We start from the raw sequence: 25139 nt of genomic DNA on the forward strand, positions 1-25139 counted from the left end.
AGATTTTAAACAAAACACCCCCCCCCCGCCCAAAAAAAAAAAAAAAAAAAACCAAAATGAAAGCAAATGAAGACGTGGAAAGGACAAACTGAAAAGGAAATGTTAAAATAAATATACTGGGGCAATGAAGGACACTAAACTATGGCACAGGCTCTCACCCCACCATCCCCTTCTTGAACAAATAAATATAGCTACTGTGTATCTTAAAACTGTGCTACCTGTGGAGAAAAGCTAAGTTTTACATATACGCAAAAACTATCCTTCACAGCTGGGTCTTTATCATGCATTCAGACAAAAATACTTGCTTTAAATCAAGGAGGAAAAAGAGTTACTGTAACCTTGGTGTTTCCAAAGACGTGCAATCCTAGAATACCAGCAAAAAAAGCCAGAAGCAAAAATGTAACTTCTATATTCACTGCTTACCTTGGCTCAAAACTTGAAAAGGAAACAGCAAATTGTATCTATTGTCAGAGTAATTGCAGATATCCACAGAATAATGATATGTCCTGATAATTATTAATATGATTATCATTGAAATGGGGAACATTAACAAGTTCCTCATTCTTGCATTTTAATAGGCATCAGGTTGATATCTTTGTGCTTGTAGCCTATATAAAGGCAAGCCGGTTTTCAGGAGTTGCCTGCAAAAGTTTAAGTCTCTCTAAATTTGAAAACTTTTAATGCAAAACTATTGTCTCTTCAGAAATATTTGACTTAAAAGAACTAATAACAAGTGAATAAAATATACAGCAAAATTGCCTAAGCGGAATGCAATAGATGTCTGATAAAAGCCTTCTCCACATGGTTGCCTGCTGTCCCAGTTATTCACCGTAAATACTCCAGTGCGTACCTAAAAAAAATGCACGTTGACTCTGAACTCTTGGTTGCTTGTAGCTTGCCGTTAGCAGTACAGTTGCCACTTTCTATTTGTCCCTCAACTTAAAATAATGCGTGATTCTTCCAAAGCAAGCAGGTAAGACATTTCGGAACATGAAGGGGAGCAAAAAGCCACATGCCACCCTACCTCCCAGAGATAGAGAGCTGCTAGTAGCCAGGAGCTGACATTAAGATAGGAAATGCAAGAAAGCACCTACTCTGCATTCCCTTAAAGCAAATCTGGTACTAGTAGGAAAGTGATATAGCATGATGGTTCAAAATAAATGGTACGATAAGCTATTTATTTCTTATTGCCTTCACTTCAAAGATGCCAGCAGCTGCCTTTGTCACTGGTGGAAGTCAATAGCAAGATAGACAACTTGGTTCCCTCTCATGTCTAGCTTACTCACAAGGTAAGTAAAACAGCCATTACATCGACTGATAGAGCAGAACAGAAGTGCAAGGACTGCACAAATCAAGCAGCAAACTGTTTGGACACTGAAATGTCACACTCTGCCCTGTCAAGTCAGAGACAAGCTTGATCCTGCCTTGCAGATGAAGACAAAACCAGCAAGATTAAAAAAAAAAAAAGGAAAAAAAAACAATTAAAAAGCTTGGTAAACTTCCTATTACAGCTATGCAAATAGCTACAGACTATGACAACAACAATTCCAGGAGACCTAGAAAAGTAACACTTTATTACATGGTGCCACAACAACAGTGGTGTATTTAGAGAGGAATGAACTATTAAAATAAAGTCTCTTTGATCACATTTTACCAGGTATAACGCTACCCAAAATCACCTGACCAGAAACTTTCTCCCAGAAATTCAGTTTGGCTGCCCATTCAAAATGTGTCCATGGCCTTACTCTCGTTTCCAAAGATCATTTAAAAAACTAACAAACAAACAACCAAACAACCCCAACGCTGCCCAAATCCTGCAATTAAGTATTAACTAGCATCACTGAAAGCATCAGTCACTTTCACAGATGCTCTTGAGGAAACACAGAGCAGATGACTAGGTGTTCACTCCCCTCCTCTTTCAGATTAGGGCTAAGAAAACATGTGAACAGATCTTTCACTCCCATGAATATATGTTTCCTTCAATGACTGTATATGGAAAAAAACCTCTAGGTATGGATTTCTTCCATGCCATTATATACTTCTCTCTCTTTTTCCTTCCATTTTAATTTGCTCACCAAGCCTGCTATTCTACTGGGACAGTTGGCATTCCCAAGCACATCCTCCATATATGAATCCATCACATCAAAACACTTGCACGTACCTCGAGCATAGACAGAAGGTCACATGAAACTGCTGGAAAATAAGCAAAACATGATTTAGATTCCTCATTTCCCAGGAGCTCCCACACAGAGACGGAGCTCTGGGAACGTCCCATGGCAGTCTGCTCCAGAAACGCTTAAAATCTGAAGGTTCTCTCCAAGATGACAGACCTTGGAGAATATGAGCTGTCATGCCAACAGGTGACAGCACGTTTATTTCTGATGGAAGACTTTTGGCACTATACAGACCTGGTTTCTATAGGAATCTCAAACCAAACCACTGCTAGAAATTTTTTGCAATAAATTGTTTGCATTTTTCTAGCTAGCACTATTAACAAAATTAGATTGATTATTTCTACAAAGGAGATGCTGAAATAAGAAACACATTATATATAATCTTTATTTCTAGACACACTTTCTAGGTCACATGCATTTGTTTCCTTATAAACTGTCAAGAGTTTTGCTTTGCTCAGGATTACACAATAGGAACCAAAAGTCTTTTCCCAAAGCACACTTAAATAGTACAGTGGGCTTACCCACAATCAGTTCTTCTGAAGAGGCCATGGCTCAACAGAGATTTACACATCAAAGAAAAATAAGGATGTACATCCCCACAAATCAATGTGGGGTTTTTTTACCCCCACGTCAGAAGAAATACCACAAATTGCAATTTGTCTCACAGCACCTCTTCATTAAAATTCCTGAGCAGCTAAAAAAAAAAAAAAAAAAAAAAAACACCTTGAAGATTGCAAGGTCTCTGTGGAAGTGTAGCAATCTCCCCAGATATGTCTGAATGCTGCTTTTAACAGTGGCCTGCTGCTCCCAAGATTAGTCAACCCTAGAATTAGCTGCAAGCTCCAGGGCTGGGATGATGCCGGCTCTGTCCCAAACTCAGTTCTTGGCCTGTACTGACCAGCATGGTAGGCAAGCATGCTGTTGGTGATCAGCCTAGGCTTGGCTGCAGCAGGACCACACGGTCACCCTGTAAGTTCACCTCATGGTCTATTAACCAGCATTCAAGTACCAGCTCTATGTTCACAGTGTGAACAACTGGACTGGCGTCAATTCTTAGGCTACAGCACAAGGCACTATACATTAAAGGGGATGAAAAGTTGTTTAGGCTTGTCAGAGATCGTGTAAGGCAGCCTACATAGCACTTAGTTTATACACCTACAATATTTTAAAAGTATCTTAAGGATGATGAGAAGTTTACCAATTTTAGCAAAGGCAAAAGTGACTCTCTCGACCCTGCAGTTCTCATAAGCATCTGTAGACAGGTAGGAAGGAAAGCAAGATCACCATAAAGAAAGATCATCTGATGTTTCTACAGTTTGAAAAGAAAACACTGTATCTGTGAAAGAAACCATAACCAAGATTATTTCGTAATCTTGTATTTTTAAAGATATGTTGTCTATTTAGCAGGTGTCGGAAGACAGAATTTTCATACAGAAGCAATACCAAATAAAGAAAACTTATGGAGAGATCATATCTGTCCAAGACTAATTTGTCTTACACTTTTCGTGACTTGGCACTCTATCCAAACTTTCAAGAAAAATCCACTACTATCACACAGTTGAGATCTCCTGACATAAGTTAAAATTCAACATTTTCTCACTTCAAACTACTGCTCTTAAAGCGGATTTCTAGTGTTTGGACTCGAGAAGTTCTTGCTCTGAGATGGCAGCCTGACCATACAATTATTGTCATTAGTGATGAACAATGTTTATGAAACATTTTTCTACCAAGTTAAGGCTGTCATAACACATACAAGGATGACTGTTGACCATTTCTATTCTGGAAAACTATCCCTCAAGAGAGACAGAAAAATGTGGAGATCAATATATTCCTATGTATTTGATTCAACATGTAACCAAGTATGTAGTACTGACTTTCAGAATGTCAGATAAACTGTAACTCCCAGATTTTATTTTGAAAATCCTCCATCATATGACAGCAAATTTTATGCAGCTGAACAAAGTTAGCAGAGCAGAAAGTTCTTTTAGCAAGCAACTGTGTTAATTTAGCAAGCAATTGTGCTTGCTAAACAAAACTGTGAAGAAAGAAAACCTGAACATAGCCAGAGTTCAGATCCTAGAGGGCCAAGAACTACCAGAAGTTTATTCGATCCAATTAATTGGCTGTCTGCATTTCAGCCAATGTATCTGGAAAAGCTACAGATGAAGAGGAGAGGAACAGCTGGCTTTAATCTCACCACTACGATGTCTAACAAGATAAAATGATTACTGCAACACACAGACCTTGAAGACAAGGTACCTCATTTTCAGCCATACCACTCACACCTGTGATCAAAGTCTTGTCCTATTATGGACAGGGCTTAACCATGGTCCATTACTCTCAATAATTCTGACCAGGCCCAAATAATATGTGTCGTGTCAGTTCTCTATAACCACAAGGCAAGGCCTTTGACTTCTTTGCAACATGCACCCCCGTAGAGGAATTACAGAAGGTGAATGGAAGTCAGAATAAGAGATTATACCTACTTCCCAGCCTTCTATTCCTAAATTTAGACTTGGAATTTACATCATATGCAAATCATATTTTGCAATATTGTATGTCTGTATACATACACTATATATTTCAGGCTTCAAATTTGCATTATATATTTATGGCACTCTGGCTGCCCTCTTAGAATGGGCTCATTTCCACCCAGCACAGAGGAGACGAGACCAAGCTTTTATTTGCCTACAGTTACCATTCAGACATATCCAATATGTTTCTGCATTCATCATGAGGGTTTTTTCATTTTTTGCATTGTGCAAAGAGAAATTAAAAGTTTCAGATATCAAAACTAACACTATATGACTCAAACATTTTTAACAACTAGAGGCTTTCACAAGGCAATCTGGACTTTGAAAGAAACAGATTTCCTCGAAAACAGACTACTTTACAATAAAGTAAGTAATAAAAGCTACTGTTAACAGTTACAGGAAAATGTTCTGAAATGCACATACCAGGATCTAATTACATGAAACAGAAAGAGTAACTCTTCTTGACTTCTCTTTAAAATAAAGATGAACTAATAAGAATTCGTTTCAGGGGAGTGGTGGTGCACTTTTTGTTTTGTTTGTTTTAATCAACACAGACCTTTTGATGAGAGAGACAGCTGGTACCATCTGTTTCAGGACAGAATGAAAACTAAAACTTCTTCACTGTACTTACATGTGAGGACTGAGTTCGTAAAAGTTTCGGTTTCTGTATTCTTCCACTTTCTCTGGAGTATAAATGGGTAGAGATCTGTAGGGGTTTATTGATATCACCACACTGCCAATGTATGTCTGTTGAATGAAAAAAAAAAAATTATCATGGATTTTTCTTTTTAACATACTTTTGCTGCTTATATATTATTCTCCCATTTAATACTTATGCAAAAACAAACAAACAAACAAACAAGAAGCTTAATTGTAGCAATGAATAAATATGTACATACACTCTGAAACACCTTTTAGATCTTTATCAAGAATCACTGTTGGTTACCAAGTAGCAATTTCTACAGAACTGAAAGCCTCTTATGAACTTTTTTTAGAAGAAAGCCCAATCATACAATATTTCTGTGACTAATTCAGTTGGGGGAGGGAAAGGGAAAAGGACACAGATGTTCGTGAAGAACCAACTCCATCTGCATGGCAAATGTCATACGAGCTTTGCTGCAGCCCTTGGGCACTTATAGAAAACCATGTAAAGGCAAGGCCAGAGTTGGACTGCGCTCCCTCACCTGAGGAGGGGCTTCATGCCATCTCTTCAAAGCCTTGGGCACAGAAGAGCTTCACAGGGAAGAAACCTGGCGGCTAATAGCCTCTGACAGGTTTCTGTCAAAGGAGAGATTTACTGTCAGGATTCAAGTCAGTCGAAGTCCTGCCGCGGTTCCTCAGCAGACACGAAGCGTAATTTTTGTTTCCAGTTTGTAAACATACTTGCCATTACCCTTGGAAAGCAGACGGAATAATGCATTGTTTTACTCTGTTGGGTCCCGTTCACCACCAAGCTGAGTGAAGACCAATACCGTACACGATGATTACCACGTCAGCACACGACACAATTAACCTGCCTTCATCAAGCCTATTGCCGGGTGCCTTGCAGCTCTCTACACCTCCCCTCCAGCTGCAAGGGCTGCATTCAAATACACCAAAGTGGCAAAAAATGCCAACACCCCATTCCACTCTGCCTGCAGATACTGATCAAAGATTAATTAAACCCCAAGTGCTTGGTATCTCTTTCCACAACCATGAAATAAATAAATAACACCTGGTGAAACACGATTTTTTAACCAGAGACTCCCTGGGAGGTGTAAAGGCTGTACACAAAAGCCACAGGTTCCCGTTATTTGGATTACATTTGCTAGTAACTACAGAAGAAAAACAATGGGTTTTACATAGATCTATGATTTTAAATGGGTTCTTTGCAGTGATACCTTAGCACCTTGCAATCACAGTGTGGACTTCTACCCACAATTTTTCTTACAGGGAAGTGCTGTAATATGCATTTTTCAATGGGAACAGAGGCACAAGGAGCCCGAGTTACTTACCGACAGGTTCAGCAGAGCACTGAATTACTTCCAGAGCTGCAGTCACAAATTAAAAATATTAATTGCTGCAACCCTTCCCTATCTAACTTTCATGTCTCAAGCAATTTTCTGCTAAATGCTAAACAAATTTGGTCCTAAGTAGAAAGCTGGGAGTGCAAGATTTCCCATTTTCCACAGCACGTATATGCACAGGCAAGCTGTGAACTCACATGGCATTTTCTGTCCCATTTAAAACAGAGTTGAACAAACTAGACTGCAGTGATAAAACAAGTAGCATGAGGCTTCCAGAGACTCTCATAGTTCATCCTTGTAGTGTTTACTACCCACAGGATGAAACAGAAGCAGCCACTGCTGACAATTCATCGTACAACTGCTGCTATGATTAAACACAATACTTCACTAATTGGGCTCAAGACTCACCATTTCTGAACAATGCATAGTTTCTCCTCTCCTTTGGAACTGGCCAGAAACCTTCTGTAAAACATTTCCACCCGCACATCTGAGCCCAGAACAGACCAAATACCCTAGAAAAAGGCTGGTTTCACACCAAGAGCCCATGAAGAGTGCTGTGAGGGGGAGCAAGCCTGAAGGTGCCTCACATCTTGGCAGCCAGGCTGCAACTCAAAAGAGGGACTACTCCAATCTGTCTGCCACCGCAACCCAGGAGGGAAGTGCACCCAAGGCATTCAGATACAGACTGTTGAGAAAATCCAAAAATAATTACAATTTTTGCTTCTTTCAAAGACACACCGCAATGCGTGCTTATAAAAAAAAAAAATTCTAGTTTTGTGGTCATCCTCCCCCTAAGGAGGAAACTGTTTTCCATCTGTGTCCAATCTCTTTGGCTGAACAAGAGGAAAATGCAAAAATTGCCTTTCTACAGCATTTGTTTTGCTCTCTCAACACATGCAGCTTTGGCAATTTGCAAGCCTACAGATTCTTGGCAAGAATAACAGATACCCAGGAGTAAGAAGCTTTCTAGTCTTCACAAGTGCATGGATACCCCAGTTAGGACTCTTTCCTGATAAAACATTAATATATTAACTTGTTTCCTCCTAAATCTTAAGAATTTGTAAATTCAGCCTGTTGTGAAATCAGTGCTGGAAAGTATCAGTAGAAGACAGATGAAGGCCAGATCTTGAAGATTATATTTTGAAACAGGAATTCTTTGGAACTCGAAGACCTGCCCTTTTCAGCTGTTCTGCTACCATAATAGCACAAAATTTAATTGCTAAGTTCCTTGAAGTACCCTGACATGCCAAGGTAAAGAAAGATGAGTGAAAGTGAAAACCTTTCTTTTTAATTTTGAAGACAGGCATTCAAATGAGATTTATTTAGAACCATCTCTTCCTAGCTAAGTATTGCCTAGATAATGTATTTTGGGAATTCAAGTCAGCTGTTTATTGTCAGACATGAACAAATACAGACCATTTCCTAAAATACCAATATTTCAAAAGGTCAAATGACTATATAGAAACAAAGACATACTCATGTCCATTTTAAACACCAAGTCAAAGCGTGCCAAGAAATCATTGGTTTTGCTGCAAAGCTGCTTACAAGAACTAATACATTTCCTCTTCTACAAATGCCAATATCTCAAAGCTGATGCCTAATAGCTACTTGCTACTGGTGGTCTGTGAGATTCCACATAATGGGGATAAACAGATCTGGAAAATAGCTTTCCCACATAACATCTGCCTTCCCACCAGAACTCTACTATAAACAAACAGAATAAATGGCTTAAATCCTTGAGCAAGCCACAAGCACAGAAACATTCCAGTGCTGAAAGCAGAATGCCCAAGAGTAGTGGGACACCGTACTGTGGCACCCCAGGGACTAAAGAGATCCTTCAGTTTCCCTGTTTAAGGAAAAAAAAGAAACCCCTGAGGAATGGCCTCATGATGATGAACACACAGAATGCAGTCAGGAGATTTGATTTTTTTCTTGGCTTTGACATAGTCTTGTTATGTGAGTTTGCATAAGATCCACTGTCTCCTCAAGTTTTGCCAACTAGAGACTCTTGATAATACTCCTTCCTCCAAATTTCTACTTTATTGCAATAACTCACAAAGGTAAATTCTACCTCCTCGGCGTGTTTGTCCAGATCTCAAACCAAAAGGACTCTCACTCGTTGTTTATCAGTGCATCTGTCATGTAGCATGGCAGCACTGTAATGTGCTAACATTTCATCTGCGGAAAAGAGCATTCAAATTTCCATCGGGTCAAATGACAACACATTCTGCATTCTCCACCAAAACAACACAGACAACTCATTCCTGTTCAGTAAAGGGTTTAAGAGCCTGAGTAGGAAGAAAATTCTAAATCACAACTCAGCTGGAAAAGCCAATAATATTTGTTACATCACTTCTAAGTACTGTTGGAGATGCACCATCCAAGACACTTCGATGCCTCACCTGGAGTACTGCATCCAGCTCTGGGGCCCTCAGCACAAAAAGGACATGGACCTGTTGGAGCGGGTCCAGAAGAGGGCCACCAAAATGATCCGAGGGCTGGAGCACCTCTCCTATGAGGCCAGGCTGAGAGAGTTGGGGTTGTTCAGCCTGGAGAAGAGAAGGCTGCGAGGAGACCTTATTGCAGCCTTCCAGTACTTAAAGGGGGCCTATAGGAAAGATGGGGAGAATCTTTTTAGCAAGGCCTGTTGTGGCAGAACAAGGAATAATGGATTTAAACTCAAGAAGAATAGATTTAGACTAGACATAAGAAAGACATTTTTTTACAATGAGGGTGGTCAAGCACTGGAACAGGTTGCCCAGAGAGGTAGCGGAGGCCCCATCCCTGGCAACATTCAAGGTCAGGTTGGATGGGGCTCTGAGCAACCTGATCTAGTTAAAAGCTGTCCCTGCTCACTGCAGGGGGGGTTGGGCTAGATGACCTCTAAAGGTCCCTTCCAACCCAAAGCATTCTATGATTTTAGGATTCTCTGATTTTCTCCCCCTAGGGCTGAAAGCAAACATAACCACTTGGGGCAAGATGTTACTACTACTTCAAGCTTGTATCCACCTTGCAAGGCCTTCTGTGCCTTTCTAACCCAAGCAGCTTTTAGACTGGCTTAAGAAGAGGCCTGAAAGAGCAAGACAACGCAAGACTCCCGTTGCTTGGGAGAAACCCACAGGCAGCAGCCTCTTACCAGCCAAGGGCTAAGGAAAGCTATTGCTAGAAACTGGCAAACTGCCTGAAACGCCTGTGGACCTTTTCAGCTGAGAGGTTGCAAAAATCTTATGAGCCCAACAAAAGCTCCCCAAACACCTCTGGAGCCAGGATGCACAAGCACTGCGGTGAAATCTGATACAGAGGGAAGAGGCAGTACAGGCCAACTCAAGAAGGGAAGCTTTTAGAAGACCACTAGTAGAGCTTATGGGAGAATATTTCACACTCTGGGATACAGTATATTAAGAAAACTATTTTTCCTCCTGGTAAAGTTAGCCTTGCAATACCCCAAGGGCCCAGAAGAGAGAAGATTGCAGTTGCAGAAGCCAGGGAATGTTATCAAGAGCAGTTGAGGCTGCACTACCAGAGCTGCAGAGCTGGGACTATCGTAACAGCCTGCTCCGTATCTTTAAAAGCTTTTCTGGATCTCTGGCATCCTCTGCAAAGCAACCTTCTGCAGACTTTAAAAATCATTAAGCAGCTACAGAGATTTGCTGCAAACCTTCTGGAAGTCTAGTCTACATCACTTTTGGCAGCTCTGTTAAAAACAAACCCACTGCTTCTTACCCATAGTAGCCTGTAACAGTCTAGAAAAATCACTGCTCCACACAAGTCACTCCTGCTGTAAAGTGTTGAATTGCTAATGTACCCTGCAAGTGTGCTAAATTCCCAGGGCCCAATAAGGTTGCCCTATTTACTTAAACACTGGAGCATAAAAATAGAAAATAAAAAAATTCTAGTAAAAAAAGATTGCTTGTGTGGATACTGATTCTTCCATTTATGCAGACCAATTTTAACACTCCAGATTTGCACAATGCACATTTCTTTAGCATTGATTATGCTCGAGTGCACTGGGTTCCTATCATTTTGAACAGTTTCAGATCACACCACCAAAACAATTCATTGAAATGAGAGACATTGAGGCAAGATCAAAGAGAAGTGTGACTGGATTTTATTGGAACAAATCCAGAACCAAGGCTTGTGCAGCACTGTTTTCTTTGCAGGGGGGAGGGCTATGTTTTCGTGTTGTGGGGTTTTTTTAATGTGACATATGCAAAATTATATTTCTAATATAATACTCATTTTCATTTGTATTTGACTGAACTACTGAGGTTCTGGATCTTGCCAGCTCATAAGCATATGTGCTGCTGCATGCTCAGAATAGCTGAGGCCAAGGAGACGGCAGACGCAGAGGAAGCCTGTACTTACACGTTCTCAGTTTTCTGAACTGTCTCAAACTCAAACAGAACATGGTAAATTTAACACTGCAATGTTACTCCATAATGAAGTTTCTCATTTTAATAAACATTAGCAACTTATTAAAATATCATCTCTTATTTGAACAATCATGCTGTGTGCTCAAGAGTGTTTTTCATTGTGGCTGGCCACAATAAAAAACTAATGGCACCCTGCTTCTAGTCCATTGTGGTTTTTCAGGTTGAAAATGCTTGCAAAGTTGCAAGACACTATGTTTGAAAAAAATAAGGAAAAGAGTAACTTCAAGACTAAAACCAAAAACACCTCAGACCATTATTACTATTTCTGGGGCTTTGATTCACTGTATTGCTGTGTATTGCAATGTAGGTGATTGCATTGTTTGGTGGAGCGGGATGGGCTGGGTACTTGAAAAACACATAAAAAACTAAACTAGGATTTCATCTTGTAACACTCCAGGGTTTGCCTGCACTGTTTCATGATAGCACATACAAAATAAACTCTACCTGTGATCCAAGCCGTGCAGCTGCACTTTGCACTGAGCCAATGCCTTGTGCTTCAGTGAGCTTGGAGCATAAGCAGAGCTTCCAGGTACCATCTGCAAGCAACTATGCAAGCACAACCCCAGGACCCCAAAGAGCAATGATCAAATGGAAAGAACAGGAACTAACAAAGTTTGATTTCCTCAAACAGGAGCTTCTGTGTGGATTCTCCCATATCCACTAAGGGCTGGACTCACGCAGCATCACACAGCACTAATCCTTAGTTAGCAAAAGAAACTTTGATGCTTTGAGACCTCTCATTAGCATTTCCCAGCAAATACAGCATCTCTCCAAAGCTCCTGATCAGCTCTAAAGAGGCCGCAATAATCCATGAGATCCTACAGATAAGAACGCCTGTTTCCACCTCCCTCACTGGAAGGGAAGCCAATGCTAAAAATTTACTTTTCCAAAGGCTAGCGTGCAGTAAACTGAAAATACAATCCAGACTCTCAGCTTTACTCTCTCTCTCTCTCTCCCCGCCCCCCATAAAAAAAAGAAGAAACCTCCCCTTCTCCTTGATACTACCGAATATTTTTCACTGTAGTTTAGATGTACAAACACAATTAGAAAGGACTCCAAGTGAAGAAATATAATACTGGATTTCTGAACAAACACAGCCTATTCCCCATAATGATTAAAACTCCATTGCTCAAGACCACCCTCCCTCCGGACATTGTATTTTCACCCCAGAAATACAGTGGACAGAGTCTGTATGTTGTAACAGAGAAAAAACCAAAACAGAACAAAACAATCCTGGTAAACTATTACAAGTGCTTAATGCAGTTATTAATCACGATAGGCAGCCTTGTAAAACCTGGACAGGACAGTAGAGACTTAACAAAAGAAAACTACGTAGAAGAGCACAGGATGATTTCCTGAAACTGGGAAGGGGGGTGGGGGGATGGGGCTGGGAATCAAGCAAAAGAAGAAACTGAGGCCAGAGTATTCACAGTTCAAGCAAAACCATCTTATTGCTAGAGTAGACAAAATTCAGCATTAGTATGTATCACAGTCATGTACCAAATATTTTGATGGCTGATACAATGACTCAAGAAACAAAGCTCAAACAGGTAACACAAAGGTGGGAGAGCATATCTCTATCCTCCCAAAGCAAACAATCATGACACAGACCCACCTGTGTCAAAAAGGATAACAACACTGCTAAAATATTCTGCAATATAGGCTTGATCCTGCAAGTCACTGTGCAAACAGCAGCAGCCTGAACAAGCTATGGGTAACCCACACTGATCAGGATCAAGCCCTTTTTCATACTGCAACCTGGTTTAGATCCGAGCCCTGAAGTAAGAGCAGAGTGTTTGCCAGAGAGACACCCACATGGCAAGTTGAAGCAAGTACTTAAAGAGGATGCATGTGCACAGATTTTCAGCTTTCTCTTCTGAGTTTCTTGAGGGCACAGAAATCTCTCCACTGCTCCGTGAATATTGCTGCTAACCTCATGATCATTATGGCAGACTCTAATGTTATTATTAATGAAGTAGATTAATCATCTCAGCCATCTGCCTCTCTGACTACATTGGGATGTTTTTGTACAAACAAACAGAATTCCTACACAGGATGCAATTACAGATGAAACCTGTAAAGTAAGCGATGAGGAAGTCAACCCAAAGCAGACACAAGAAATTTTAAGGGAAGCATTTAAATACCCCAAAACATCAGTCCTTGCTCACTTTTGAAAGATAAAGACTTGTTTTCATAAGCAAATAGTAGCTGGAGATTGGATAGTGTCTGTGCCAAGAAACCATTGGTGAAAACATTAGCGATAGCACTCATTCCAAAATGTTTTATTACTTCTGTATGAATAAAACAGGGAGGGGGGAGATGGTGGTGGAAGTCTCCTGCCATGCTGCAGCCAAGGCTAACCTATCTTCTTCAGGGTGAAAACCATGTTTTTACAGTACTGGGATGCTTTTGCTTCTATTTTTGTTATTTGCCAATCTTTCATTAATCTTCCTTTTGTGTTTTTATTTCATATAACATGCACTGAAACCACTAGTAAATGCCCAAAATGTCATCATCACCTCAATGAAGAACTACACGGCATTTTGGGCCAGAGCCAACACTGTAACAGTCCCCGGGGCCCTACAGGAGGTATTTCCTACCCCACCTCCTCTCTTTTTTCAAAGTGTCACATCAGAAGCAAAAAAGAAAGAGTGTGTAGGGAAGGAGAAGACCCCTACACACAGCCCACAATCTGCATATAATTTTCTGTGATTCTTATTAATGTTTTCTTACTCCTTTATGCAGATATTGCATACAGCCCTACAAACAAGTGCCTCAAATGCTATGCTCAGCATCGTGGGAGCCGTACAAAAAGGAAATTAAACAAAGCACTGCCTTGAGATAAGTAACTCTCCTCCCACGAAGCACTTCAAGGTAAAAAGCAACCAACCTGCTGGCTGTGAAAATCTTTACTCCTGACTGCGGGCAAGCTATAAAGTTTGTTTTACCAGAGCAGGCTGATGAGAAGCGCCAGAGGACCAACAGGATTTCTATCTAGGTAACAAGCAAAGCAAGATTTACAGGGAGGCACAATACTTCTTCTCAGACCACAAGCTATCACAGGAAAAGATGTGCCTTGGGCACACAAACCCTTCTTCACATGTGAAGGAGAAGCAGCAGGCTTCAAGCTCCTAGCCTGTGGCAGCTGCAACAATATTATTACTACAACTCAGTAGCTTCCCTCAAAGAGGGAAACTATTGAGGCACTGCTGGGAAAATCACTCAAACCGACACAGGCATCCCCCAAGGGAGGAAGAGAAGGAGATCTGAGGAAGCTCGGGTCCCCTGGGGTCCCATCACAGGCGGATGGATGGCTGCTCTGCTCTGGCTCTCAAACCATCCTGCCTTTAAGAAACAACTCAGTCACCACACCTGCCACTCCTCAAACTCCCAAAGGAAGACCAGCAGTCCAGACTGGACTCACTAGGTAGACACAAGTAAATACATCAAGGTACCAGAGAGCAGGGCCGGGTCTGGCGGGGTGACAGACTCTTCTGCATGTTGCTGCAGGAGCAGCAAAGGCACAGACCTGCTACTGACAGGCATGCACGCAGCTAGGACGTACCTGAAACCACAGAGGACAACAAACCTCTTCAAAACCCAACAAAGGACTCAATGTGGTCTCAAAAACAACATACTAAAGACCAACGCGATCATGCTGATATCAGAAGGTAATGAAATTGAGAGTAAAATTGAACTTCAATAATCACTTGATCATATTGCAATGAAGATTTTCCCAGCAATGTGCATTTACATATCCCAACACCACAAACCTCTGTTCTTCACAACAGAGTTATATAGAGGGATGGTCACACAAGGCTGATGCAGACCAAGACGATTGGTCTCATTCACATAATTCTGTCCTCCACTCTCTTCTTCCAAATATAGCATCTGGAATACCAGGTATGAGTGCAGCAGGAACAAAGGCACCATGCTTGACAGCAATTCAGTAAACTCCTAAATACTGTAAGGTAGCTGAAAAAGGAGCGAATCAATAATACAGACAGACATAGCGGAGTAAAGTCAAGTCAGACACAAAAAGGTTACCCCTAAAACATCAAAACAATAGAGATCAACAGGAAGCAGCTCAGTCTGTGAAACAAGCACACCGCAATAGCCACGCCACCAGAAGGCAGCCACAATGATGCTACCTCAAGCAGCTAACACTTGAGTTATTATACTGGAATGCCAAATATTTAATATTGCAGTGATAAAACAACATGTGTTCAGTACCATAAGACTGTTCCTGCCCAAAGCAGCCCACAAACTCCACGCACAGAAAATACAAATTAAACGCTGACATCAGAGAAAGATTCTGTTTTGTTGTAAGAACAAAAAGCAAACAAACATTTTGTTGTAAGGAACAAAATGTTGACCTCTGAAAATTTGGGAAGACTTCAAGAAACAACATAACTGCAGGGAAAAATGTGCAGGGCAGCAGAATAAAGCGGTATCTGGCCTCTAAATGCCTACGCAGTACTGCTCCCCTCCAGACTCCTCACATCTCCCTTGCCCCTTCCACACGCCTCACAAAACAACAAGCCCAGTACAAAAATAAATTTCAGACTGATACATATAGTACAATTTATCACAAATCTCTACTATTCGTGAGTCGCTGCAAATACACATATAGACAGATGCACTCCCCCCACATTTGTCAGCATCCCAAAATACAAAGGAAAAACAATTGCTGAGCTGGATTGGCTGAGCAAATTTCAGCCAACTTAAAAAAAAAAAGTAGTCCACGGAGGGAGTTCAACAGAATGAGTCAAAATTCATCAGTGACAAACAAACTGAATTTTATGAATGTTTAAGTTTTCCATGCGGTCCCTAGGTCACACATTTTAACCGCACAAACCACCCCCTGGAACCTTCAAATAATCAATATTGTGACTTTCTTCTGCTTGCTAACTGCATTGCCCATGAGCCACATTTTACTCTGTAAAGTTAAAGAAAAACTCTCACAGGCTTTTGTTACTGATATTTACAGAAAAGAACTTCTGCAAAAAAGCAATGCAAATTTTATCAATGAAAAGTTTAAAAGTTGCAAAAAGAACATAACAAACAATTACAGCTTTTTAATGAGATTTTTCTTGGTCAGACATACCCCAGACATTTCCAGACATGACTAAACTCCAAGATTCCCATTTCCAATTAACACATGTGTGTTACCCAATGAGCCCTTCCCCCCAAAGCCACTCAGCATGAGATTACTGCAGAATCTGATGGTCTTTAGTAGAGTATTTGGCCAAACTCCAGCTCCACCAGCCTTCATGCTTATTTTTATAGGCACAGCCTCCAGCTTTGCGCTCTGGTATGCAATCTAACACCCAAGTCCATTAAACTTTCCATCAAATACACATAAAATTGAACAACAGGTAATCAAGCTGTAGTCTGTTCTCTAACTGTTAGGAGTTTATTGCCCTGTTTGCACCATGGCATGAAACTTCGCTAATTTTCTTGAAGGGCGTACAGTGACCATGCCCAGGATGGCACAAAAGGACTGCCAGGGGATCCAGGTCTGAATGCTCTTGCAAGGGGAGCTCTTATGGACAGGATCTGGAATTTCAAAGGGATAAATGGAGCTGGCACTAGCATCTCCATCATCAACCATTCAGCATCAAACATAACTACTGTGAAAAGACTAGAAAAGACAAAAATTGTATTCTCTTCCAGTGGAATGAGCCCATTTATCTTGTCATCTTTGGCTACGGGGAGAGATTTGGCACTGTTCACCGATGGCTCGATCTGACATTCACATTTACCTATCAAGACTGGCTAACACGACTATGCAACGTCTGGCCAACTTTACAGCATTTTCAAAGCTATCTGTGCTACAGGTCTCATTCCTCACAACAAACCTTTTTGAAGGTTATAACTGCAACTCCATTTTAAAACTAACATACGTAGCACAGACACAGCCGTCAGTCTACAGAAAACTGCTTAGAAACGGATGTTGAGTAGCCCTGGTGTACTGCTGTAGAAACATTTCAATCTGTTCATATGGCTTCAGTTTGACTTAGTTTTTTAAACTTGGCCACAACTTCTGGTAATGCCTACAATGAAGCACTGACATGAGGGGTGAACTTAACCCCACAACTGAGCCATGAAAGGACAAATCCATTACTATTGCCCTCTGAAAGGATCCTGAGAGGTCAGCTTGCGCAGCTTGTTGGAGCTGACGAAATCTGCAGTCTTTGTTAAGCGCCAACAGTAGCTCTTTAATAGTCCAATTTTGTTTCCCCAGGATAGCATGCAAACTACAGATTTTACATGGTAAAACAAACATTACTTCCAGATGTAACAAAGGCTTCATTGTGCTCATCGGAGTCTAAAAACAGAACCGCAAAGTGTAGTTTTCATGAGTGAAGTTTGGGGAGAAGAGGGTGGATGGCAATAAGGAGAAGGGAGACAAGAGTTTGCACTTGAAAATTAATGTGGTTGTTACTGTAAGCACCATTCCAACTGTTACTGTTTTAAAAGTTTTCTAAAATACGCAACAGTGGCATGGAATTTGCAGGGCAGCAGAACTCAAATGATATGGAAATCAGATATTATTCCTTGAGTGATTTGGTAAAAAACCAATGCAGCATCACAAACTAAGTAGCTTGTACACTTGGTAGCAGCACATGGCACAGACATAAACATCTATTCTTTCCACCACCGATGCAGTGAATGCTTTAATACTTGCAAAGATCTGCAACATTTTGCCTTCATAGTGTGGATTCACAAACAGTAGTTGTAAAACCTTAAAAAAAAAAAAAAATCACGATTGATCAAACAAACCTGGAGATAAAAAGGGTAAATGATAGTGCAACAAACTACAAGGGAATGGTTCAGGAAGAAGGGAAAAAAAACCAAGAAAACACCACACCACCAACAAAAAAAAAACCAACAAAAAAATCCTTTGGTTTTGGCAGCAGTTCACACTTCTCAACAGAGTATGTTTAAGTATTAGGCTTTTCCACCTGCAAGGCAAAGGATCCCACATTGCTAGAGAAAAGTGACACCTTGTATCACCTGCCAAAGCACATAATACAGCTAATTACATTGCACATCAGCGCCAGGCCCAGCCAAATCAGAGACTGGGGGAAATACATGCTCCTCTATCGCTGTCTCAAAGAACTGTGTGTTTGAACATAGTTGTCAGCTAGCATGTAATAGCAGATAAAAATAAAACAGATTACCCATTTGTCATTCAAAGTGATTTCTTTCAAGAAAAAGCTATCCAGTCTAAATTAAGTAGAAACATGTAATTAAATACTTTGCAATCCATAGTAGTTTACAGTAAAAAAAAAAAAAAAAAAACTTGAGAAATCCACTCCCATATGACTTATAGCAATCCTTCTTAAGAGACTGCGTAGTCTAGGATACCCTCACAGAACAGGTTTCTATCCTTAATGATTTAAATAAAACTTTCAAATATGACCCAAAGGTTGTGCAAGGTAGTACTGTCTTCTTCAATCTCTAGGCAAATATCTCCCTTTCCTTCTGTTCTCCTTCATATTTTCTTGAGGTAAAGTGGAATGAGATGATTCAGTATCACCCACTTTCACTGTAGGTATCGGGAATATAGAGTTAACCCTAAAACTGATGTGAAACAGGCTAATTATACAAGCCACTGACTGAAAAAACCCCCTCTGAATCCCAGAAGAGGCAGCCGCTGCAGCTGTTGAATATGGAGGACTTGCCAGAAGCAGGATGAAAGAGCAGTGAAGAAGAGTCTGATATCTCCCTGCCTGTATCAACATCTAAGGGTTATGAAGAGGGAACAGACTACATCTTCAAGGAACAAGGAAAATTTAAGACATAAATTTTTGGAAATGTAACTCTCAAATGTATCACGAAGATTTTTTTAACCATTTTGGAAGATATCTTTCCACAAATACAGATCGTTTTGGTTTCTTCTCCAACAAGGTTTTAATGGATACTGAGAGTCCTTGTCTCACTTTAATCTCCTAGTTAACTTAAATTGTCAGTCCAAACTTAAGGAGTAAATAGGTGGAGGTGATACCATAGCAGATAGGTGCAACTGTGTATTGCCAAGTAAACACCTACAGAAAAGCAAATAGGCATAGTTGAGTAGGCAAATTACTCCAGAAGAAAGATGCAGCAGACAATGAATAGCAGAGGTACAAAAGCACAGACTATAACTAAGGGATAGCAGAAGCAAACAAAAAATAAAACAGATACTCCCATACTGGAGGATGGAAAGGAAAAAGTATAATGAAACCACGAAGGTTCAAATGCTTAGCAAGAAGGAAAAATATAGTCACATTAAAAATTAAAAGTGGGGGAGGGCTAAGTTATAATTAAGTACAGAACACATCTATTTCGTTGTAATAAGCCGCAGACACAATTGCTTGCAGATCATAGCTATAATTTGGCTTAAATATTTCAGCTTTACTCTTAAAAGACTTATCTTTCACCAGCGGTCTTGGAAAGTCTCTACAACTCCTTAAGTTCACACAGCCTCAGCAGTACAACAGATAGAATACTGTGCACATTTTAACAAAAATGGACTAAAGAGAGATGAAGCAGGAAATGAAAGGCTTAGCTGGAATCACGATTTGCCTCTTCATTCCCAGCCTGTGTTTCAACTGTCAGTTCACATCTCTCCTATTGATCATCACTCAGAGATTAATAGGCCTGAAGATTTTGATTACTTCCACATATATCCAAGCTCATTGCTTCTAGTTTAAAATCCAACCATTCTAATAAATATAACTTTTTTGCAAATCAAAGATAGCAGGCAACATTTAAGCTAGCCCTAGCATATTCCAAGCATATACTGTTTCTACATCAACCTGCTCCAACATCCTGGAAGTGCCTTCTGTGGAAGTGAATTATTTATAACTGAAACACCCTCTGACAACAAGAGTATCAAAGTAATTGTCATCATCAGTTCTGGAACTGTTTTTTATGAAAATCAGAGGTCCACCACATTGTGCAACAGGGAAAAAGAAAAAGGAAAAATATCCCAGATGGAAAAGATCAAATGCAAACAATGCAGTACAGGAAAGACACAGCACAAGTAAGATTTAAAATATCCCTAATACAATAGATTACGTTCAGGCATTCAGTCTATGTGTATCCTTATAAATAAACACATATTTTAAGAATAACAACACAGCTCCTCATAGGATGTTAGTTGTTGACATATACTTACATATACTTCATTGTGATCATAGCGCTTTTTCAGATTATTGATGAATGAATCTTCATCAAGTGGCTCTAAAAGAACCATATCTCCCACCCCTATCATGTTGTCTAAAAGTGACGTCTTGACCTCCATTTTGGCCATTTTTTCCTGCAAAGAAACAAACAAGAAAAAAAAAAAACAAAGAAGAGCAAAGTTAGATCAAAATTATTCTAATTATTCACAGGCATTATCCAGTAACACTATTTAAGGAATAGAAGTTAAAAACCCATCAAATGACACTTCTTTAAAATATTTTTCCAAGAAAAATGCTCAAAGTCATTCTATCTACGCAGGTAGTCCGCACAATTCCAAAAAATTAACTTCTAACAGTCAAAAATGCCTTCGGGTTCACTTTTTCACATTAAATATGAAACTGCAAGAAACAGGAATTAAGATTCCTGTGGGTACCAGATCCAGATTTTTTGGATGACTTCAACAGTGTTCAAGTGTACGCAAACCCAAGTTTTATCAAAAGCTTCACCAACATTGCCAGTGTATCAAATTAGGGTTTACATTTGTCAATAACCTAACCTTAATTTCTTTCTCACCCTTACTCACATTTCTCCAACCCCATCAACTTTTAAATAGAAACCAACTAAGTGAACTCATGCAGAGACAAAACCCACACTCTTATCTTAATTCATGAACCCTGTACTCTAGAGTGCCTATATTCCAGTACAGTATGGCTCTTGGTTACATGAGGCTACCAAATTACTTCATTTCCTACCCAGACTCATTTGGATTTATTTGTAATTTTATGGCTTAAGAGAGCATTGTCATTGGGCAGAAACTATCCAGCTGACAAGGGGAGACTCTGCATCTATATAACTGGAGAGGCAAAAGGCAGAAGCTGGGCTTAAACAAGGCACCAGCACCAAAGTAACCAAGTCTGATAAACAAAGTAATTCAAAGTAGTCAAGGTCAGGCCAAAACTCAACACCTATTTCATTGTCCCAGCCTTTTATCCTTCCAATCCAAATGCTATAGAAGATTAACCAAGCTCCTCAAGAACTCCAGGCACACAGTTACTGCTTTCAGCTTTCATGACAAGACTGAAAAATGAATGCATTAGCAGTGGCAGCCTAGAAATGGGGAACCAGAGGTGAGAGAACAACTTTGCTGACAACACAAACTAAGAATCAACTACTGCACAGCTACAGCTACACAAAACAACAGTTGAACTTCACCAGTCAGCTGTAACCTCTCAGCTACAAAATGCTATCAGGCTGTCCTTGCTCCCCCTACCACTGCAGCATATTTTAATTTTAAGTATTTTTTCTCATTTTTCAAAACATCTTCGAACAGCTATTAGCTTATACAATCAGCATTAACTTGCCATAGTAGCTATCTATCAGATAACTAATTTAAAACAAGAGAAGCCTTTTATCTCGCTTCTGTCCACGGCCACTGCGTTACTACATGCTATTTGATTTTTGAGCAGTGAGTGACATTTGAGGGATATTAGATCAAGACTTAAGTCGTGTTTGATGTTTTTCCAAATTCAACGAAGAGAAGGACAGCTCCACAGGCAGCTAGCGGAAGTGATAGAACAAGATCCCCAAAACCTGAACCAAGCCTGGGAATTACTGGAAATTCACATGGAAATGCAAAAACAGTGCTGAACTATGGTAACCAACCAAAGCTGAGTCAACTTTGCTAAACAAACAAAAGAGCATTTACTTTAAACAAAAACACTGGACAAATATTTTTGTAGAGAAAGATACTTTTATTCTTAAAAGTTCACCTCTGTGAATCACCACAAAAAGTTTTAAATATTCACCAAATCTTTTCAGATTCACTTCAACTTCTGCATCCCATTAAGACAAATACTTTAAACTACCAGTCTTGTTTCAATGACCTAATTACTTCCCATACATCAACTAATGCTCAAATAATTTTTGAAAGCTGGGGGGAAAAAAAAAAAAAATCCTTCTCAAGTATGGAACTTATTAAATATTGGGTTTGTAGCCAAAAAAAAAGCCAACATAAAAATCCTAATATGGGCAATTTCAACTTAAAATTTAGGTTCTAAGTAGTATACCTCATCTACCATTGTGAAATTACATACCACCTACCACACTTCATGCATCACTGCTCAGGAATTTCAAGACCAAGAGCAGCCAAACCCATCAAGAACATTCATGTATTCCCAAGCTCAGAGGCACGTTTTGCAGAAGAGGTGCACAAAGACACCATATCTACTACTAAAAGCTGGATCAGAAAGCTTTCTACAAATATTAATTTATCAATATATTTGAAAAGTCCTATTTTATGGTCAAAGGTTAATTTGCAGCTTAGTTTTTTCCAGAATAATTTAACATCATATTGTGGTTAAAATATTTCCACTAACTTGAGAGCTAGAAAGTATTTGAAACATAGGTGATGAAAAATTGGACAATATGCCTAGATATCTTGTTTAACACTGAATTCTCAAAATCATTTGCAATAGCTTTGCCTTTGCAAAATATTGTTAAAGATTCCCTCATACACAGATGTATGATTCAAGAGTATTCTGCCATACCAATGTTGTTAGCCCCCACTTTGGTGGAATCCAATCATAATCCCTGCTCTGGTTTAGCTAACAACAAAGGAAAATCTGGCAAGCTTGTGGGATAATTTGGTTGCCTATCTGAGGTAACAAGTGGGGGAAAAAGCACTGTGAAGAAAAGCCAACAATGTTTAAACATACATTAAATAATCAGATTTAATTTAATCTATAATTTAATCCACTAGAATAATTTAATAGAAGATCAATATATACAGCACTTTCAAAATACCAAATACTAATTTTAAAAATAGCTTTTAAAAAAACTTCAAAAATCAGCACACTACACACACACAAAAAAAAAATCAAACCCTTGCTATTTGCAAGACTAAACTTCAGTCAAGATTTTTAGCAATACGTTACTCAGCTCAGAAACTCAATCCAAATCCCTGTCCAAGTATTTGTATTTGCCATATATTCAAAAATGCCTTGCAGCTGGAAGTCTTTTCCCATCAGTGCTGGTGACAGTGTGCTCACCACAATGTGGAGAACAGTACATAAAAGTAAGCGGCTTCTACCTATATATGTATTCATGCACCTTTAAAGATGAACGTTTCTCAAGAACCATTTTCAAGAACCAGAACTATGAGAGGGACAGGACCAAAACACGCTCCCAGTGTCTGAGAGATCAGTAATGATTGAAACCGCAGCTGTGCTGGTGAGAGAGCACCAGCAAACAGGAAATTAGGTTGGAGGAAAGAACCAGAATGGGTTGTGTCCTTTAAAACAAGGACACCTTTAGTTATTTTCAAATGAAGATTGCTGAATGGGGGAAGGTGGATGGAGGTACTGCTGTGAGGCTCTATTTGAACTGTGTTGTAAGTGGTACTCCCTCGATTTACCTAATACATTGCTTTTGTGACTGCAACATCTCATTCTGTTGACACCAAGAAAAACAACAGTGTTGTATAAAGATTACAGCTGCAAATTATTAATATAGCAAGAAATTAGCTCAGAAAAAAAAAAAACCAGAATTCTTCTAACACTTGCAGTCTGCAAATCAGATTCTTCCTCAAACATTCCCTGATCTCTCCCACACCCACTTACCACTTGAATCTTCTCCCAAATTTACCTTGCTTATCCCTAAAGCAAATATCGGCAGCATTTCAGAACATCTCCCTTTTCTCTAGTCATTTGTCAAAGCTGTTCTTCCTCACTTTGGTCTCATATCTAGGCCTTAATTCAAGGGAGCGAGAACACTTTCAACATGTTTCCATCCTCAGAAAAATAAAAAAGATTATTCAGTAATCCTTCACAGCTTGATCTGTTTTATGTTGGACAACATGCTTGGGAGGAGAAGTGCTGGGCATGCGACGTCTGTAAAATGCTTTTACCCACACGCTTGCACATTACATGTCGCCTTTTAAAACACAGACTGTCGTATCTACTACTTACAATGCCTGGGATTGCCAGCCGGCTAGGCCAGTTGAATCTAAAACATGCTTGTCCCTTCTGGCCGCAAGGATGGCAAATTAAAAATTACACTATTCCACAGCCGCAGCAGTCCTATCATCAGCCAGTCTGAAAGGAGGGCTAATGAAAACTATAAACAGAAGATGATACAGAGAATAGGCAAAACCCCCAAAGCCTTGTTCAATTAAGTTCACACATCCTCCAAGGAGGAAATGAAGCAATGCCCCATTATTAGCATCCAGCATGTTACAGAATTGTCCAAGGTTTTCCACATCACCCTCCTACAGTAAAACAGCAACAATTTTCAGCAGCTTCCTACAGATGTGCAGTCCTTAGCACACATTTGCATTTGCTGCACTGGAATTATCACTGGCTTGCAGAGGTGGCTTGTTTTTCTTCTCTTCTTCTTTTGTGGCATTGTAGCAAAAGGACAATTTCCCTACCATCACAATTGTCACAATAGATGTACTCACATATGCTTCAAGCTCTGACTATTAGAAAATAAAAAGCCTTTGCTTTCACTACCACCAACTCACTGTAGAAAATAACCACATTTTTCTTTTACAAGAGTTAACAGAACAACCTGCAACATCAGTAATTCAATAGCAGAGTTCAAACTGACTTTGGGTTCCAGGTCTGATCCTGAGCTCCCGTCAGGCTGTAATTATGCTTGCCCACTCGTTCCTTTTTTTCTCTGTCAGGGAGCAATTGGCCCACACAGAGCAGGGACAGTGACAGGCCACTGCTGCAAAGAACGGCTAGGGACACAATGTCACTACCTAAACAAAACAAAACCAAAAGGAACTACAGCCATCTTGTACTACTCACAACA

General features: G+C 39.9%; 1 protein-coding gene across 4 annotated transcripts in view; it reads right to left on the reverse strand.

The window, feature by feature from the left end:
• Positions 1 to 20451, reverse strand: part of MYO1B (myosin IB) — a 98421-nt gene extending 77970 nt beyond the window's left edge. For all 4 annotated transcript variants that reach the window (XM_075710049.1, XM_075710047.1, XM_075710048.1 and 1 more), the window contains exons 1-2: positions 20317 to 20451; positions 5340 to 5455 (exon numbers count right to left, since the gene is read on the reverse strand). In XM_075710049.1, the coding sequence (XP_075566164.1) occupies positions 5340 to 5455; positions 20317 to 20451 (251 nt within the window). The remainder of the gene's footprint in view (positions 1 to 5339; positions 5456 to 20316) is intronic.
• Positions 20452 to 25139: the final 4688 nt, after the last annotated feature.

This window comes from Pelecanus crispus, chromosome 5, assembly GCF_030463565.1.
Source record: "Pelecanus crispus isolate bPelCri1 chromosome 5, bPelCri1.pri, whole genome shotgun sequence".
Taxonomy (NCBI): domain Eukaryota; kingdom Metazoa; phylum Chordata; class Aves; order Pelecaniformes; family Pelecanidae; genus Pelecanus; species Pelecanus crispus.